Here is a 19,898-nt window from a genome sequence, read left to right on the forward strand (position 1 = left end):
TTCCTAGAAAAGAAAAGGATGTGAGGTGAATGAATCTTAACAGAGGTCAAATGACTTTTTTCAATCAATACTTTTGTAATTCGGATACGATGAATATATGAAGTTCATATATTTTGAACTGCGGTTGTAGATACGTATGATGCACGATCCTCGCAGTAGAGAGCGCTATTTATGCAATAGCGAAAATCAGACCTGAAAAAAAAAATCAGGCCTGTACGGGATTCGAACCACTGACCTCTGCGATACTAGTGCAGCGCTCTACCAATTGAGCTAACAAGCCAACTGGGAGCAGTCCGTTAAGCTTGTTAGCTCAATTGGTAGAGCGCCGCACTAGTATCGCAGAGGTCAGTCGTTCGAATCCCGTACAGGCCTGATTTTTTTTTCCACAGGTCTGATTTTCGCTATTGCATAAATAGCGCTCTCTACTGCGAGGATCGTGCATCATACGTACTTTTGTAATTGTTGTTTATCTAAAGGATTTTTTCCGATCAAGAAAGCAAACCTCAACTGTGCACCTGAAGGATTAGATTGTGAACGAAAACGAGATGTCGGGTGTCAATTAGAATCCTTTCATCAATAGTACCTTACAAGAACTAACTTTACCAGGAATAATGCTGGAGGGAAGCTTTTAGCAACCCTCTGCTCGCAATTTATCATTTATGCTCCAGCTTCCTTTTCACCAACCTTCAGTAGCCTGTTTGGCCAAAAGATCTCAACCTTATCACAAACCGAATCTTGCAGATCTTGATTTGGGAAAAATGACGAGATTTGTTGAAGAAATACTTGTTGAGGGTTCCCAGCCATCTCGCTAAGTTGGATAGTCTTTGAATAAAGCCCTGTTTCGGGATCTGCGTCTTTTAAGTGCGCCACAAGCTTGTGGGTTGTTCCATATCTTAGTTCGCAGATGATGGAAGAGGTGCCAAGAAAGTTGTCAGGGGGTAGTTGTTCCCCAAGAATCAGACTCAGCAACAAGCTCTTTTTCCAATCTCTTTCACCTGTCGAGAAGAATCCCCAAGTCAAAGAACGATATGAACCAATTAATAAGCTGTTTTTAAATTTCCACTCTCTTAAATCAGTCCTGTTAAATTTTTAAATTGTTAATTTCTCATGATCATGCAAAACAGGTTCTTATGAAAAAAAAAAATCGTTTTTACCAGCCATGCCGGAATGTCAAGATTCTTGACATTAAAGCGGAAAGTGTCTTCAGCCTTGCTCGTCCTGAGACAAAGGAAGCACGTTTGGAAAAAAAAGTAATACTTTACCATATAAGAAAAAAACTCGAAACATGGAAGCCAAGTTAACGTATCTCTCTCTCATGTAAAGAGTATGATACATGCAATGGTCCGTAATGGGAAAAACTCCTCATCCATGCACTTTTAATTCGAAAGTTTTTACCAGTTTTAGAAATCATGGTACGTACATTTTGAAAGACAACATGTTTTGTGATCAAGATGAGTTCATTCAATTGCAACAAGAAAACAAACACAACCAAAACAACAATATCATGCATGTTTCTTTCTTTTAAGTATGGCGTCTGCGTTGCAAACGAACGACATCAATGTGTTAATCGTTCGGGAAAAGTGAATATACATCTCAGTTACTCTGCCAAGGTATCGCCACAGCTGAGGGATTTGACTTGTTGGCGGTTTTTAGCAATCAGTCTGAAAGTTGTTCTGTCTGCCAGGTGGGTTTAGCAAACTTCTAAGTTATGACGAATGAGGAGATGAGTATGGAAAAAAGCTGCGTAAAGTCTGTTGATGGTGGCTGGAAGTGAATGCAGCAGCTGGCAGGAAACTTGTTTAACCTAGCTAGCTACGACATTTACACGCGCATGCTTTACCTTCTAATTAATCACGAGCTCTCGAACATTTCTTCAGTAACCAACCTGCAATGAGAACAACGTCTTCTCCTCTCTCTAGGCTCTCTTTGTGGTCAGCCAATTGGTTCTTGAGATTTGTGATTCCCAGCTCCAGAAGTGCGTAGTCCTTGTCACTCAACATATTCAGACAGGCCTCTGTGCTCTCGAATAGTTCTAGCAAGCGTATTTGTCTTCTCTTGACTTCTTCACTGGTCTCTGTCAACACTGAAAAGGCCTGATAAGTGAAACATGGAATGGTTACATTGCTTTACAAAAATATCATCAAGGGCAATAAAATCTAGTTTCGCTTAACTTAATAGGGTTCTTTGTCAGTCATTTAGAATTAGATAAAAATTAATTAAATGTGGTGGTATCTTTGGTAAAAAGGCATATTAGGTGTGTTGACTTGATCAGGCTAACTTCGAATCAACTCTTTCTTTCATGCACAGTTCATTCTACGGTCAAACCTGCATGTATTGGTGGTCACCCATGGGTAATGGCGGGGTGACTGTAGAATACAGGTTGACTGCTTAATACAGGTTGGCCAGCAAATGATTAGCGTGATGTTCGTGCGTACTATTTGTCCCAAATGTCCAAAGAAGTAAGATGATTTATGTTCAATTTACGATCAAACACTAAATAAAGGTGACCGCTTAATACAGTAACGCTTACTACAGGTTTGACATACTCGAGTATAGATCTGAGTTAGAGTTCGACTTCGACGTGGGATTCGAATTGAACTTCGAGTTACGACGTAAACAAAGGAAAAAGTAAAATTTACGAGCAAAGGTAGATTCTGTGTATAACAGTTAAGTGTACAGTAAGGTCGACGTAACGAAGGGACCAACTCTCACTTGACTGTTCTGGACTAGTTTAATGGACGACGTTTCGGCCGTTCGGCCTTCCTCAGGTTAAAAGTTAAGAACTAAAAAGCGGTTTACAATGATTGTGAGCGGCTTATATATAATACAGAAATATTGAGGTAACGTAATACAATAAAGGTCTAAATTACAAACTGAGAAAAGTAGAACAATAAAAAGGCAAAAAGAAGAATCTAACTTAATCATTAGCGATAACGGAATAAAATACAATGAAAAGTGTCATCTTGGGAAAATTGCAGCTGCTCAATTGTAGTCAGTAATGCGGTGTTTGGATCTAGATTCCCGCCGTTTTTTGAGACCATGAGGATTAAGGGTAAATAACTGAGCGGTCCAATAGGCCTCCCTTGTAAGTAATAATCGTTCAAGGTGTGCGGCATTTTCAAAAGACCTAATTTGTTCAATAATAATGAAGTTTCGTGTAATAGAGCCATTGAAATGAATTGCCGTAAAATAGGTATACCAACATTACTTAAATGTGGTGGTATCATTGAAAACAGCTCATTTTGATGCGTTGAATCGATCAAGCTAACGTAGGAACGAGCACTTTTCCTTACATGCATATTTTATTCTCGTCACATCTTCGATTTTCGATCGAGAGTTCGACTTCGACTTGGAATTCAAGTTGAACTTCGAGTTGCGACGTAAATATACGAAGAAAGTCCTATCATGCAGAAGTGAAATTTTTATAGCCAAGGTCCATTTGCATTACGACAGGAAAGGACCGAATCAGAAAGGAAACTGTCACCACTTGTCACGCAAGATGATTTATCAGCGCCTTGCTAACAGAAAATGTCGATGGGATATTAGCTTTTAATAGAAAATCAACCTCCACCAGAGGATCATCGAGGTTCTTCCCATCAGAGGAGAGGAACTATTAGAAGAATTCATTAGTAAGAGTAGAGCTGCAACTGCCAATACACAGCGATAAATAATGCGGGTGGGAACAGTGATAATCTGTCAATAGCTTTTACAATCATAACTCTAAATCGGAGTTTGAGCTCAAGTCCAAATGACACTCGTTGAGGGAGTTCTTCACAAATTTAACGAGGAAGGACAAAGTATACTGAGGGTTGACATTCTAAACATATTCGCTATGTATACCGGGCACGAGCTCTGAATACAATTTAGGGAATGTCCGTGCTGAACAGATTACCAAGTTTTACCCCCATAAGTGATTTCGCAATGTGATTTACGTTTATTAAAAGCGCTCAAAATAAAGAAGTGATAAATGTTAAATAAAGAGCTTCAAGAGGTGCTAACTGATATACAGCTGTACATTACGTTTGGTTTAACAACCAGTCAACAACTAACAAAGTTACCGGTGTCCATTAGTTTCACTATCAATTGCTGTAAAGGTGTCTCAAGGTAAACCAATTTTAGCCCCAAAGCATACAGAATGCCAGCGGCAAGACAGCAAATCGTTAAATTCGGATGAGAATAACGCTGTTTCTCGAAACATCAGGCCAGTTCTTTAGGCCATTATTTGATAATTCTGCGACAGTTAAGCGATGGTGGTCTACGCTGAGGTTGAATCGATACGTAGCCATGGATGTTTGCATTCTCACCTCCTCTGATATTCTGAGCGCCTTTTTCACCCTCTGTTTCATCTGGTCCAATGTCTGCAGCCCTATTAGCGAAATACCTAGAGACAGCATTAACTTAACCATGTGCTCAAGATCGTCGATTTCGTCGACGTCTATCGACGTACTCATGTTGCATACATCTTTTGAATATCTTGTATAATGAGCAGTTTCTAGAAAAGCGAGTAGGAGGTAAATAGGAGCCCTTCCTGTAACGTTTCGTTATCTTTTGATCACATGCGCATGCGGTATTTCATATTTACTTAACTGCATAAGAGCGTATGTTACACTGGTCAAACCTTTGGTGGCAACAGCTGAAACATTGATTTTGCCCATATTTCAAAGCTAAGTAGGTCTCACCAGGATGTAAATCACTGTATAATTCGTTTGGCTGAATATCGATTTATTTTCGAGAAAATCGATAATAACTGCATTCCGCCAAATGCCGCTTTTGAAGCTCAAAATTTCATACCATGACTCTCGGAGTATCGCGCCACGAATTGAAAACACTTGAACCCATAGAAAGTACCAAATTTTGAAAAACAAGTTCAAAACACATGTTGAAAGCAATTTGAGCAACTCTTGGTCGTTTTCTACCACTATCTAATTGGATTTATCCGACCTTCCTCTAACTAGATAAAAATAGGTCAAACTGAAGTAACTTCTCTTTTATCTGCCATTTGCCATTGGGTCCCCTCATGGTAAACGCCTTCGTGTGTAGAATTGAGAAACAGCTAGAAAGAGAGAACAAGAGGCCTATATTCTACAAGCGCTTTGTAGATGATACACTTCAGTAGTGTAATGCCTGATCCGGAAGCAGCCTCAGGATTTCTGGAGACATTGAACAAGTCTCATCCTTCTATTGATTTCACAAAGGAACTCCAAGAAAATGGTAGGCTTTTCTTTCTCGGAATGGATGTTATCAAGAATGGTTGCCGCCTAGACACCATGGTCTACAGAAAATCGACGAACAAAGGGCTTTTGCTACACTATCACAGTCACGTTGACGCCAGATACAAACGGTCACTGCTGATCACCATGCTAAACCGTGCGTTTCAACTCTCGTCTAAGTGGAAGTTTTTCCATGAGGAATGTGAACGCCTTAAAGAGATCTTCTCCCGACTGCGCTATCCTGACGACCTTGTGCAGTCAACCATTCGTAGATTCATTGAATGAAACGTGTCTGAGGATTCCCATACCCGAATGGCTGATAAAAGAGAAGCCCCAGTCAGAATCGTGTTGCCCAACAAGGACCAGATATCTGCAAATGTAGTGCGAAAACAGTTGGCTGACCTCAGTCGGAAGATCAACGTAGATATTAGCCCAGTTTATACAAGTAAAAAGATCAAGAATGAAATTAGGGTCAGGGAAGACAAACCGCCTCTTGTGAGTCAACAATGCGTGGTGTATTCATTTCAGTGTGGCCTGTGTGATGCAGGCTATGTCGGCTACACGTGCCGACACTTACACCAATGAAGTGAAGAACACAAAGGATCGGCAATCGGACGCCACCTCGGAGAGCAGCACGACATGGAGCCAGAAGACATCACAGAGAGTTTTCGAATCTTGAGGAAGTGTCAGAACAAATTTGACTGCCTTGTTTTTGAAATGTTTTTTTTTTTTATCAAAGAATTGAAACCAACGCTAAACAAACAGTGCGATTCAATTCGCGCCAAACTATTTGTTTAGAACAATTCGTGCTACGATTATTTTATTCTTTTATTCCTTTATCATTTTATTCTCTTCTATTGTATATTGTTTACACTTTTTCACATATTTTAGCGTTCGCCACATTTTATCATCTTCAACTTGCTTCAACATATTTATGCTGATTTGGAAAACTTACTCACTTGAAAATGACCTCAGAGAGGTCGAAACGTCGTGACTTTTTAGCGCTAGCTTTTATTTCAAAGTCGATTTCTAAGAAACTACTTATTAATATTTTAAGCAAAATAATCAAGAGAAAATCTGGACTTTGGAAAGCGAAGTCCAGTTCTTTTCGATCTCCGAAGGACTTTTTGGGGAAATGATTCAGTGCGATTTAATTAAATGTTAAAGTTGAATAATATGCGCTGATTTGACGGTGCCTTCACGTAGTCGAAAATGTACACATGCACACGCAAACTTAATAGTTTCGCATTTTACATCCAATCTGCATTTATATAGCGCAGACTTTTATGTGGATATATTCAGTCGCGCTTAATAGTATCGTAAGGTTGAGATCGGACGTGAGCATTTTTATCAGGCGCCTCTGGCAGCCACTTCAATCCATGTAGCGATCTCACCTTCCCACCCATCCCAACCCGGGGAGGACATCCACTAGACAGTAATCTCGTACATGGGAATTTTACGTCTCTTTCCCCTAACCCTGCAGGAGACGGGACCTACGGCTTTACGTCTTATCCGAGAATACGAAGCATTGTGAGTGAAGCGTCTTGCTTAAGGACACAAACGTCATGCCCCAGCCAGGACTTGAACCCGGGCCAACCGACCCAGAGTCCAACGCGCTGACCACTGGACTACTCACGCCTCACAGCTTACCTAATATAATATCCTCCTGCCCTCCATGTTGCTGTATCACAAAAGAGGATTGCAGTCCTGAAATTGTTGCATCAGTCTCACAAAAGCGAAATAACCAAGTCGGGACAGAGATCTTTTTATTACAGAACTGCAACATTCTGGAATGCCTTAAAAGCCCATTTTAAATTAAGTGAATCTCTTATCATTCCTTTCAAATCAGTTTTTTGATTTGAAAGACGACGAACTGGCCTCTTTTAGATACAACATGGTTTCAAAAAACACTAGACGGCAAATTCACAAATTCGAGTGGTCGAAGAACAGTCATCCAAGCGCTCAGTGATGATTTCGACCCAGTGGAGATATCAGAGCTCAGTGGCCACTCCAATTCGGAATCCATGTCCAGCTACAGCCATAATCCTCTGGAAAAACAGCGGCGAATGTCGAATAAGTTGGCCGGTTTCAACCCACGCCAAGCCCGACAACTACCAACGGCTATTCAAGTCATGCTTTACGGGAGATTGTTCCCAATAGCTCAGCCACGCCAAGCAACACAGCAGCTACTAGTGACCTTGACAGCAATGCCAGTCGTTCTAGTTACCTGGTGGCAGGAGCAGTTGGCGGAATGTTTACTGGAGTAACTTTTAATAATTCTCCAGTAAATATTTCCATAAACTTTCAGTCAAGCATTGACACCGACGAGCGACTCCCTGCGATGAAAGAAAAACAGTTAAAATTGTGACTTTTAACTGAACTGTTTTTCGCCAGAGCTTACCGAGAAATTCCAGTCTTAATCATCATATTTTGAATACACTTTTTTTTTACAACTGTAAAGCACTTACCGGTTATTTTTAGATCTTGCTTTGCTACCGGAACGCTTGAAATTTTCATTTCGCTTGAGGATTTGACCATTCAGTTATTGGTTGTCGGCGCCACATTTTGCCAAGTTGAGTGGTAGCAGGCAAATCTCTGTCTTAAATAACTCCGTATTGTGTACTTTTAGTTTTTTTGCTGAAGATTGTAAAATGTGAGGCACCGCTTTGTCCACGAGTTTGAAATAAAAGTGGTTTACATTCTAAAATTATCTTGTTCCCTCTATTCGCTAGATATTGACACCTGACTTTGAAAGGGTTTCCATTGTTTGCGCACTGGCGTGGCGCACAAAAATACAAAACATCTGGTTTTGCCCAGTGATTTGGTGGCTTTAGCTATGTGATTCAAGAAAAATTCACGAGGTACAATTAAAATTGTCGACGGTTCAAACGTGAGCGACTTACCTTGCTTTCCGTTCCCTTAACAATGACAGTTCTGACAGTTGACTTTAAAATGGCTTTCTTAAGGGCGCGCGTGCGGAATAAAAACAGACAATAACATTGCCGTTTTAATTTCTTGTTTTCTTATTTTTATTCAGTTACGCGATTCAAGAAAAATTCACTACCTGACTCGTGAATTCCACGTTAAATTTCACTTGAAAAAATCGATATCGCACTCATCGCTTCGCGATTCGTGCGATATCGGTTTTTGGCGTAAAATTTAACGTGGAATTCACTCGTCAGGCAGTGAATTTTTCTATAGAATCGCATAGCTTAAGGTAAACACGCGCTCTGATTGGTCAATACGTCAACCGTAAGAGAGGGTATTTAACGTGGAGTCGCACTAATGCATAAAGCGATATCGCTGACGTGAGTCGCGAGCAAAAATTATTGTTACGAATGTAAAAACGTAAATGCAACTAGTGCTACGAAAATATGAACAAATATGAACAAATTTATAGAAAACGAATGTTTTCCAATTTTTGAATTGAAATTCAAAGTAAAAATTGGAGGAAACCACTCACGCCCAAAAGTACGAGAAAACGCAAAAGAAAAAAAAAAATCAAAATGCCAGAGACGAGGGAAGAAAGCCAAACGACAGTTCTTGCCGAGGAAAACCAAACAAGCGTTAGGAAAGAAAACCAAAACAGGTATCAATGCCGAAAAAGGTCAAGCATTTTTTCCGGAAATCCAAATCATTGTAGCCTATAAAGATTACGAACTGGCCTCTTTTAGAGACAACATGGTTTCAAAAAACACTAGACGGGAAATTCACAAATTCACGAATGGTCGCAAGACAGTCCTCCAAGCGCTCCGTGATGATTTCGACCCACTGGAGATATCAGAGCTCACTGGTCACTCCAATCTGGAATCCATATCCATCTACAGCCATAATCCTCAGGAAAAACAGCGGCGAATGCCGAATAAGTTGGCCGGTTTCAACCCAAGCACGACAACTACTAACGGCTATTAAAGTCATGCTTTACGGGAGATTGTTCTCAATAACTCAGCCACGCCAAGCAACATAGCAGCTACTAGTGACCTTGACAGCAATGCCAGTCGTTCTATTTACCTGATGGCTGGAGCAGTTGGCGGGATGTTTGCTGGAGTAACTTTTAATAATTCTCCAGTAAATATTTCCATAAACTTTCAGTCCAGCATGACACCAACGAGCGACTCCCTGCAATGAAAGAAAAACAGTTAAAATTGTGACTTTTAACCATTTTTTGAACTGTTTTTCGTCAGAGTTTACAAAGAAATTCCAGTCTTAATCATTATATTTTAAAATACACTTTTTTTATAACTGTAAATCACTTACCGGTTTTTTGTAGACCTTGCTTTGACACCGGAACGCTTGAAATTTTCATTTCGCTTCAGGATTTGACAATTCAGTTGTTGATTGTCGGCGTCACATTTTGCCAAGTTGACGGGTAGCAGGCAAATCTCTGTCTTAAATAACTCCGTATTTTGTACTTTCAGTTTTTTTGCTGAAGACTGTAAAATGTGGGGCACTCTTTTCTCCACGAGTTTGAAATAAAAGTGGTTTTCATTCTAAAAATATCTTGTTCCCGCTAGATATTGACACCTGACTTTGACAGGGTTTCCATTGTTTGAGCACTGGGGTGGCGCACAAAAATACAAAACATCCGGTTTCGCTCAGTGATTTAGCTATGCGATTCTAGAAAAATTCACGAGGCACAAATAAAATTGTCGACGGTTCAAACGTGAGCGACTTAGCTTGCTTTCTATTCCCTTAACAATGAGAGTTCTGACAATTGAATTTAAAATGGCTTTCTAGGGCGTGCGTACGGGATAAAAACAAACAATAATATTGCCGTTTTAAATTTCTCGTTTTCTTATTTTTATTCAGTTATGCAATTCAAGAAAAATTCACTGCCTGACTCGTGAATTCCACGTTAAATTTCACGCGAAAAACCGATATCGCACGAATTGCTTCGCTTCTCGGGCAAATATTTGTTTTAAGAACATCAAATTTCTGCGAAGCAACTATCAGTTGATAGTTCCTCGACAGAAACACTCTATTGTTTAAATACCGATGGGTCATTAGCTTTAAATGCAAAGTTATTATTACTCTAAATAGGCTAGGAGTTTGAGCTCAGGTCGTACTTGCACTCGTTAAAGAAGTTGGTATTTTTAAATTGAACGAGGGAGGAAAAAGAATATGGAGGGTTGACATTCTAGGCATGTCCGCTTTGCACGGTTCGAGCTCTGGGTTACAACTGATTTGAGGAATGTCTATTGAACCGTGTTAAAACGATTATCAAGTATCACTCTCCTGGGTGTTTAGGCCGTCTAATTTAAATTCATTAAGTACGCTTCAAGTAACAAAGTGATAAATGTTAAATAAAAAGGTTTAGTAGCACAATTAATTAGCTCTAAATCGGGTGTACATTTGCTTTAACAACCAGTCAATACTGAACAAAGTTATTGGTGTCCATTAGTTTCACTTTTTACTGCTGTAACGTACAGCGTCTCCAGGTAAACAAACTTTTAGCCTAAACATCGAATGCCGGCCGTAATACAGCTGTTCGTTAAATTTGGACGGTAATTTCACTATCTTTTCTACCCTAGCCCCACTATTTGGGGCCATTACTTGATTAGTCTGCAACAATTTAGCAGTGACGGTGTACGCCAAGTTGGAATATATACGTTGTTTACATTCTTACCTTCTCTGTTATTCTGAGTGCCTTTTTAACCCTCTGTTTCATCTGGTCCAATGTCTGCAATCCTCCTGACGAAATACCTCGAGACATCATTAGCTCAAACATGCACCCAAGATCGTCGATTTTGTCAATATCTATCGAAGCACTCATGTTGCATACGTCTTTTGAATTCATGTGCAATGAGCAGTTTCTAGAAAAGAGGGCAGGAAGTAAATATACGCCTCTGCGCGACGTTCCGTTAGACTGTTGATCAAATACGAAATTTCATATTTACGTAACAGCCAGGCGGTGTGCGCACTCCGATTGCATTGCATCGTGGTAGCGTTATTTTTCAATATGGCGGTAAAAGCGGCAGAAATCGGCAGATTTTGACCGAATAATCCGTAAAAATTGGGCCATTTCTTTTTCCTTTGACTATAGGTAAGTATAATTTGATATGTTATGACTGTGTAGAAATATTTTTCGTACGTATTTTGTCGCGTATTCTGTCATTCTAAAGGACAAACGTAAGCACTGTTTTTAGTATGTAATTTGAGACCGGTTTTTGAGAAGGTCAAATTCGTTGTACATCTTAGTTTAAGGCCCTTCAAAGATTTGCATGGCCCCTTTGATCCTTCAACAGCCCTGACCAAACGTGTTCAAACGTCCTCTAACGGTACAAATGTTTTATGCATTTTAAGTGATAGTGTTTGAGACCCTTTTATGTAGACAAAAGGCCCATTGTTGAGTTTAGTGTGTTGCGTTACATAGCGTTACCACTGCAAGGAAATTTATTATATGTGCCCAATCGTGTTGTAAATATATTTTCCTAAGAGAAGGAAAATTAACTAATCGCGAGTGTTGTGTGGTAAATCTTCTGTCTTGATCATGGAATGAACGACAGTTTAATTAGAGCAATGAAAAGAGTCACGTGATCCATGAAAGCCTTGCGTGAGGCGACACGCCGGAAAGCCGGAAAGCAAAAGGCGGCAAGTAATTCATGGCAGTCTCCATATAGACTCCCTGTTACCCAGTCTCCATATAGACTCCCTGTTACCCATTCTCCCTGTGTACCCTGTGTACCCTGTGTACCCTGTGTACCCTGTGTACCCCTGTGTAGCCCTGTGTACCCTGTGTACCCTGTGTCCCCTGTGTACCCTGTGTACCCTGTGTACCCTGGGTACACAGGGTACACAGGGTACACAGGGTACACAGGGTCCACAGGGTACACATGGGTGCACAGGGTACACAGGGGTACACAGGGTACACAGGGTACACATGGGTACACAGGGTACACAGGGGTACACAGGGTACACATGGTACACAGGGTACACAGGGTACACAGGGTACACAAGGTACACATGGGTACACAGGGTACACAGGGTACACAGGGTACACACGGGTACACAGGGTACACAGGGTACACACGGGTACACACGGGTACACAGGGTACACAGGGTACACAGGGTACACATGGGTACACAGGGTACACAGGGTACACAGGGTACACAGGGTACACAGAGTACACATGGGTACACAGGATACACAGGGGTACACAGGGTACACAGGGTACACAGGGTACACAGGGTACACACGGGTACACAGGGTACACAGGGGTACACAGGGTACACAGGGTACACAGGGTACACACGGGTACACAGGGTACACAGGGTACACAGGGTACACAGGGTACACAGGGTACACATGGGTACACAGGGTACACAGGGTACACAGGGTACACAGGGTACACATGGATACACAGGGTACACAGGGTACACAGGGTACACAGGGTAAACATGGGTACACAGGGTACACAGGGTACACAGGGTACACAGGGTACACAGGGTACACAGGGTACACAGGGTACACATGGGTACACAGGGTACACAGGGTACACATGGGTACACAGGGTACACAGGGTACACAGGGTACACATGGGTACACAGGGTACACAGGGTACACATGGGTACACAGGGTACACAGGGTACACATGGGTACACAGGGTACACAGGGTACACAGGGTACACATGGGTACACAGGGTACACAGGGTACACAGGGTACACAGGGTACACATGGGTACACATGGGTACACAGGGTACACAGGGTACACAGGGTACACACGGGTACACAGGGTACACACGGGTACACAGGGTACACAGGGTACACATGGGTACACAGGGTACACAGGGTACACATGGGTACACAGGGTACACAGGGTACACAGGGTACACATGGGTACACAGGGTACAAAGGGTACACAGGGTACACAGGGTACACAGGGTACACAGGGAGAATGGGTAACAGGGAGTCTATATGGAGACTGGGTAACAGGGAGTCTGTATGGAGACTGCCATGAATTACTCGCCCAAAAGGCAGTCGACCGTTGAGAGGTGTTGATAGGCCTGTGCGTCTCCTACCATTCGCTAGCGCTTTTGAATCTTCTACCCTCGAAGTTTAGCTCGTATTAGGATAACTCTTGATGACGTTCTTTTGCGATGTCATGATAAGGCTCAGTTTTGAGGTTTCATTTCCCCATCTGTATGTTCTTGAGGTTTGGCAAAGCCGGATGAGATTGTGTTACAAAAGGCAATATTTTCTTCTGTGCGCGCGCGCAATTTTCTTTGTTTAAAGTATACTTCTCTCCTATAGAAATAACTCCAGAGATACATTTCTCAAAATCCTTATCTAGTTTTCCTCTATTCTCGAAAGGTATTTTGAAACTCTTGCCTTTCCATAGCTCTCAAAACTGTGTTTTTTCTTTGCATTATACGGATATGCAAGATTAATCGGTGAGCAACAGCTGTAGACGAGAACGACGAGATCGACGACATCGGGGTAATGTGTCAAGTGATGGGGTCGTTAGGAATTTCGCTCAAAGGCTTGAAAACATTGGACGAAATGAAAAGCGTGGTGAAACAAAAACTTGAAATGTCGCCGGAAAATCCAGTTGAACTTCAAGTGAGGTAAGGACGAAAGGCAATGCAAGGTTGATTCATCTCAAGTGTCACGGATCTAGAAGATAGATCCAAGCGTAAAATCCCTGGAGGGACCCTTAAATGATACTAATCATAATAAGATCCCTTGGCAGGGCCTCTGAGTCCAATCCACACCTAAAGGGCCGACAAAATCCAAGAAAAGGGCCTTTGAACGATCAATTAGTAGCGCCTAATTTAAGATGGAAAATTAATTATAGCAAATTATATTTTTTGAATGAAATTCCTTTCTTTTATTCAAACCATGGGGTGCCAAAGAGAACAACTGAGCACTCCAATAAGCCTCTTTTGTGATTAACAGCCTATCGATCTCTGCAGAGCCACTAGGGGCCTGTTCCTGATCAATGCATTGGAACGAAAAATCGTCCAGGGTGTGTGGGGTTTTGTTGAAGTGTATCGCTATTTCACAAGTTGTTTTGTTTGTGAGCATAGTAGATTTGTGATTTCGAAATCTCGCTTTAAAGTCGGTGGTAGTAGATCCCACGTATTGCAGGCGACATTTCTTGCAGGAAGCCAAGTAAATCACATTTTTAGAGTCACAGGAAAGTCTAGAGTGAATGGTGTAATTTTTTCCCGTCTGAAAGCTGAGAAATGATTTAGATTCAACAAAGAAATTCTGACAGAGGTCGCATCTTTTCCTATCGAATTTAAAGCAGCCATTGTTATGAGAAATGGTTTGTCTCTCGCTGGCAGTTCTAAAACGAGATGGTGCTAACAATTCTTTGAGATTGATTTCATTAACGACTTGCGATATATATATATATATATATATTGCGAGAGGAAAAAGACAAATAAACTACAAGATCCCGTGATGAGTGGGAAACCACGAAACAGGCTTGTAGGAATGAACTTGTAGTTTATTTGTCTTTTTCCTCCCACAATATATACCTCGCTCTACTCATATGCATTGAGCACTGTTTTACGAAAGTCAAAATTTTACACTTTATATATATATATATATATATATATATCCTGTATTTTGAAAACTTTCAGGAAGGAATAGTTATAGTTAACAGCCCTGGCATCGGCAAATCTACCATTATGGATGACATAGTGAAAGCATACCTTCCGGAGGCTTTCCTATTTATCTACGTCATTAATCCTTCAAACGCCGGTGGAATACAGCGAGACAGGGTAAGAGAATACTATAATGAACGTAATCTTGCGCTAACATGCCAAATATGAGATGATAGTGAGGCTCAATTAGTTGGGTTTCTGATCCCGTAGGGCACTGTTAAAGGGTCTCAATGGGGTTACCCCCCCCCCCCCCATTAGACCTTCTTGTTAAAACTGCTACAGGAAAATTGTTTACGATTTGAAGTAACTGTTTGTTTGAGGGCGCATGAAAACCCTCCAAATTTCAAATCGACCTGGAGAAAGGGGACGAAAAGTTTAGGGTTCAGCACGGTATGTTGACTGGATTAATATTTCTGATGGGTGATTTAAAGATTGACAAGAACGAGAGACAGACAGACAGAGACAGAGACGGAGAGGGTGGTTACGTCAGATATAGAATTAAATGTGTGTACAAGATCTTCACTACACTTAATAGACCACACGATAACTGATGAATAGAGGATATCAATTGATAATCGATGCATCAAACTTATAATTTTTGATGAATTTTTAGTCTTCTAGCGATCTATTAACAACTCTCTACTGAAGCTCCTTGCATAACAGACTCACGCTAACAAGAACTAGGAAGGTTTTTGTTCTTCATTTGAGAGACACTCTTCCATTTTCCTTTTTTTAGCTGGAAAAGCGAATCGAACACGCTAGACAAGTGTCTCTTGACCAAAAAAGAGAAACCCCGTCGACTTGTGCTCTGTTCGTTTGTAACAAGTGGGACCAAGTACCATCAGAAGAAGCTGGTGGGATCAAGGACCACATAGTCAGAAAAATTAAACACTGCTCGCCTTATGTAAATCCAGAATCTCTGATCATTTACATGTCTTCAACCACTGCCATTAAAGCTCAAACACGTGGAATTATTACAGACGAGTTTACTGCACTGATGAATGGAATTAAGTCCATGGTCTTAAAAATTGTCGAGGCAAGACTGTGTATCCAGTGGAAGTAAGTGTTCATGAAGTCTGTAGACACATAGACACAATTAAAACCGCAAAATTCCCTTCACCTCTTGACACGTCTTAAATGCGGTATAACTGATTGACAAGTAAAATATACTAACAACTGGTCACCGAAATGAAGTTGGCTATGTGAGGGTGGATATTTACCGAGCCGCAAAACTGAGACAATACAGCGTATATACATTACAATATTTTCGGGAGTGTAAAACCCGTGAATAGCTCGGAGGTGAATAGCCAAGGATATTCAGAGTTAAAGAACCCAATCAGAGTGCTTCTTCGACACTATCCATTGTTTTAGTCTTTATCAAAGTGAGGTAATCTATTTTCCATTTTTAAGGTGGCTCTACTACCTTCTTTTACGTGTGGTGTTTCACACGAAAGCGTTTATTAGTAATTCGTCCAAAGATCGTCAGAAAGTTATTGACAGAATGATTTTAATAATTGAACGCCTCCATGGTATTGAGAAGAAGGAAAACTCAGTTAGAAAGGAGCTACATAAGTACCTCAAAAACAAAACAGAAAGCGCTGTCACCTCACTGTCCAAGTACCTTACGTCTTCAGATGCTGTGCAGCGCTTCACTTGGTGGACGTCGTACGATACTCTACCAGCGATGGCGAGTTGGGAGGTGACCAAAATCTACATCTACGAGGCACTGTCGAAGCGACTTCAAGACTTCATTGCACTGCATGGGAGGAACGTGAACATGTCTTTTCTGGCGTTCGTAGCTCTCTAATCCAGCACTCTCAACAGCGATACAGGTATGTCGTGGGTCAACTTGAAAACCAGGAGAGCTTCGTCATAGCAGATGATGTGCCTGTTCTATCAAATGACTCCTCGCCTTCAGAAAAATTTTCCTTGGCCAGCAAAGTAGTAATGGGTCACAAGTCCTATTTGGGTTCCAATTGGCGTTGTTGCTTTTTTATTAAGCGTTCCAGTTGTCGGGGTTGTGGCTATGAAAGAAAAGTTAGGAAATTGGAATAAGACAGGAAAGTACGAAAAAGACAAGTGTGGCTTCATGGCAAAAGTCTCTCTAGAATACCTGCTTGAAACGGCTAAAGAACAGAATCTGAGGTCTTTAGTGGTGGAGCAGCTTACTGAGGCTCAAGTGTACCTCGAGCAGGTTGTAGCTTGCATTCCCGAGCCTATCAAGGCTGACAGAATGTTGTGCCGAAAATTGACGGATGATAACAGCTCACAGGGAATAACAGCATAACAGGAGTGTACATTTCAGGGACAAACTTGCCGTTTTCGGCATCCAAGAAGTATCCATCATGGACAGCAGTTGCGACGATCTAGAATTGACAGACGATCAAATTTCACTTCCCGGTAGTGACGCATTTACCACGATCCATCGAGGGGCGTTTAAGCAGCGAGGAAAAGATGAACCCTTACAAGTGGCTGTGAAAGTGTGGAATGACGAACTGGAAAATTTTGATACAAGTGACTTTCTTTCTAAAAGAGAGACACTAAGGTTGGTCTTCTTATATTTTAGGATTGCATGATTTAGTATGGGGTTGTTTCCCTTCTGGGTTTTTATTTTTTTTACTTATTTTTGCAGTAAATTGTTTGAACCCAGGGGTAACATGTAAAAGTGTTGTGCGATCGTCCGGGTGAGTGTAGTCCAGAGAAGGACTGTTGTCGGTGATGGTCACCACCACCCACAACAGTCCTTCTCTGGACTGCACTCACCCGGACGATCGCACTACACTTTCACTTACTTGGTTTTATTGTATTTCTCACTTTTTTGTTTTGTTTATTTGTTTTACTAAAAAATTTCGTGACTCAAGCGTTCCCTTCGTTGATAGTTAACACTTACAGAAAAAATAAAAACGAAAAAAGGAAACAAAATGAAAACATTTGGCAACAAAATGAAATCATGGCATGGCAATAATCACAGAGACTGCTATTGTTTCAAAGACACTAGGCTAAAGATAACCCATGCTTCTAAATTTTTTAGGAAGCTTAATCATCCATTCATCGTTAAGTTCTATGGTGCTGTACTGATTAGGGAAGAAGATCGGTTGAAAGTAACACTCCTAATGGAACTCTGCAAGGAAAACTTGATGGGACGCATTTTCCAGAATCGGGACAATACGCCTAGTCTGTCTTTAACACCTGGAGCCGAGAGAGGTGTAATTTGATGGGCGAGAGACATCGCCAATACTCTCGAATTCATACACAGTCAGGGCATTGTTCACAGAGATTTCAAGTTGGAAAACATCATGGTAAGAAGGAAAACGGACACACTTTCAGCATTTAATTGTGGGCATTTTTGTATGAACTTGTCTCGGAGTTCGCGTAATCTTAGCTACCGCACCTTTGAATGACCTTGATTTGCTGAAACACTTGGAAAAATTTCATGTTTATATTTTTTTAGGGAAGGAAGAATCCTTACTTTCAAAATCAATGCTGAGTTTTAGATCTGGGTACGCCATAAAATCCACCTTTTGAAAAAAACAGACCAAATTTCTCCTATATCAGAGTCGCATATGATTAAAAACAGCCCCCCTAAATTCACGATACTAGCTCTGCAGTTATCTTAATCACCCATGGCTTGCTTTGAGTGCACCACAGGCTTAGTAGTAAAGAGGAACAAATGGAGTTTTTCAATAGGCGTTGAAGAGTCTTCTACTTCCGTATTTTTACATCCATATGCATTCTACCACTGCTGTCATATGAAAATGATGTCAGGGTCGCTAACATCAGCGTCTCTAAAGAAGCGAAGATGATCACAGTAACAACGGCGGAAACTTTTCACATTGCGCCTGAGGTGATCAGAGCAGGCTTATACGGTTGCAAGGCCGATATCTACAGCTTTGGCATAATGCTCTGGAAGATGTGGTATGGCAAGAGAGCCATTACAAATGTAGAGGGAGACGTGAGAGCGGTAAATGGTCGGAATGCTGAACAGAACAGACCAACGCAAGTTCAAGACAGGAAGAAACCCCTGTCTGGATGGCAAGATTTAATGCAGGCTTGCTGGGATGAAGAAGCAGACAAACGACCAGATGCCATAGGCTGTCATCGGAGGTTGACCATGCTCTACAAGGACACACTTCCTCCCATTTAAACTGTAATAAATGGAAGGGATCTCTGTGTTAGTGTTAAGTTTAAGAGGCGCTGCCTGTAAGGATCGAGCAAAGTTGGAAATTGGGCCAAAAATCACAACTTTCGAACCTTTGTCAGAATAAAGCCTTTGACATGCCTTATTGATTGGCACAATACGTTTTCTTTAATACTCAAAATTGTTATTTTAGGACGTATTCTTCTTTGAGCGGACATTAATGGCTGTGAAAACCGAAAAAAGCAAAATTTGAAAAATCGGTTTAAAATTTACAAAACTCTATGTAGCCGGTGAAACCTAATCCAGATCTTGACACGAATCTAAAGATATCAAAAATAGATATTCCATCGGTATCAGTAATGTTTTTGCTTAGGAAATGTATGTTAAAAAATGGCTCCTTTTTCCTTACACTTGTTCTATCAGGGACTGCGCCATAGTTCCCCGAAACTTTATCTAGAACAAGATGAATTTCGGAAAATTTGTTTATACTGCTTGAAAGTAGTCATATTGGTGCAGTTTTAGTTATAAAAATTTTCGCGGGCAGTCATTTTGTGTTGTCAGTAGAACGACTCAATAATGCCTAAAATTCGAGATTTCACCAGACGCCATTTTGGGTGTGACGGAGAGGAGGACTGGTTACGAGTTTTATAATATCCAGTTACGGCGATGAAGACACTATAAAATAACATAATCGGCTAAGTTTAATATTTTCAGGGGTCATATCTGATTTATGACTGGTTTTAGTCATTTTAAACGCAACAAGCCATGTAAGGATGATGTTGCAGCAATAAAAGAGTCTTTTTTAAACTTTTCAGCAACTTTCCCACAGTAGAACTCTCTCTTTGCTTACAAATACCCCATCATTTAAAATTTGTAGGTAAATACCCCACAACTGTTTTTCAAATTACATGTCATCGGGTAATACACAGTTTTTGTT

The 19,898-nt window shown here is 41.0% G+C and overlaps 1 protein-coding gene, 1 long non-coding RNA gene and 2 pseudogenes across 7 annotated transcripts in view; 3 read left to right on the forward strand and 1 right to left on the reverse strand.

The window, feature by feature from the left end:
• Nucleotides 1-11,126, reverse strand: part of LOC111320089 (uncharacterized) — a 19,549-nt gene extending 8,423 nt beyond the window's left edge. Inside the window, exons 1-5 of one of the 5 annotated variants that reach the window (XM_088727174.1) lie at nt 10,837-11,126; nt 9,222-9,329; nt 1,886-2,093; nt 685-995; nt 1-3 (exon numbers count right to left, since the gene is read on the reverse strand). The exon at nt 1-3 is cut by the window's left edge and continues 126 nt beyond it. In XM_088727174.1, the coding sequence (XP_088583300.1) occupies nt 1-3; nt 685-995; nt 1,886-2,093; nt 9,222-9,329; nt 10,837-11,007 (801 nt within the window). In that variant the 5' untranslated portion in view covers nt 11,008-11,126. Of the gene's footprint in view, nt 4-684; nt 996-1,154; nt 1,214-1,885; nt 2,094-4,304; nt 4,467-9,221; nt 9,330-9,467; nt 9,903-10,836 lie in introns of those variants that run through there. The other 4 variants (XM_088727177.1, XM_088727175.1, XM_088727176.1 and 1 more) reach the window with 4 other exon arrangements.
• LOC148727278 (uncharacterized) overlaps nt 1-19,898 on the forward strand; it is a 215,138-nt gene that overhangs the window by 145,064 nt on the left and 50,176 nt on the right. The gene's annotated exons all lie outside the window — the stretch shown is intronic.
• On the forward strand, nt 5,003-6,038 carry LOC148727286 (uncharacterized; annotated as a pseudogene).
• LOC148727287 (uncharacterized) lies at nt 13,652-19,768 on the forward strand (annotated as a pseudogene). The gene is made up of 5 exons (XR_015990020.1): nt 13,652-13,771; nt 14,800-14,940; nt 15,560-15,882; nt 16,234-17,368; nt 17,855-19,768. The product of XR_015990020.1 is annotated as an uncharacterized LOC148727287 (transcript).

This window comes from Stylophora pistillata, chromosome 7 (genome assembly GCF_964205215.1).
Source record: "Stylophora pistillata chromosome 7, jaStyPist1.2, whole genome shotgun sequence".
Classification (NCBI taxonomy): Eukaryota; Metazoa; Cnidaria; class Anthozoa; order Scleractinia; family Pocilloporidae; genus Stylophora; species Stylophora pistillata.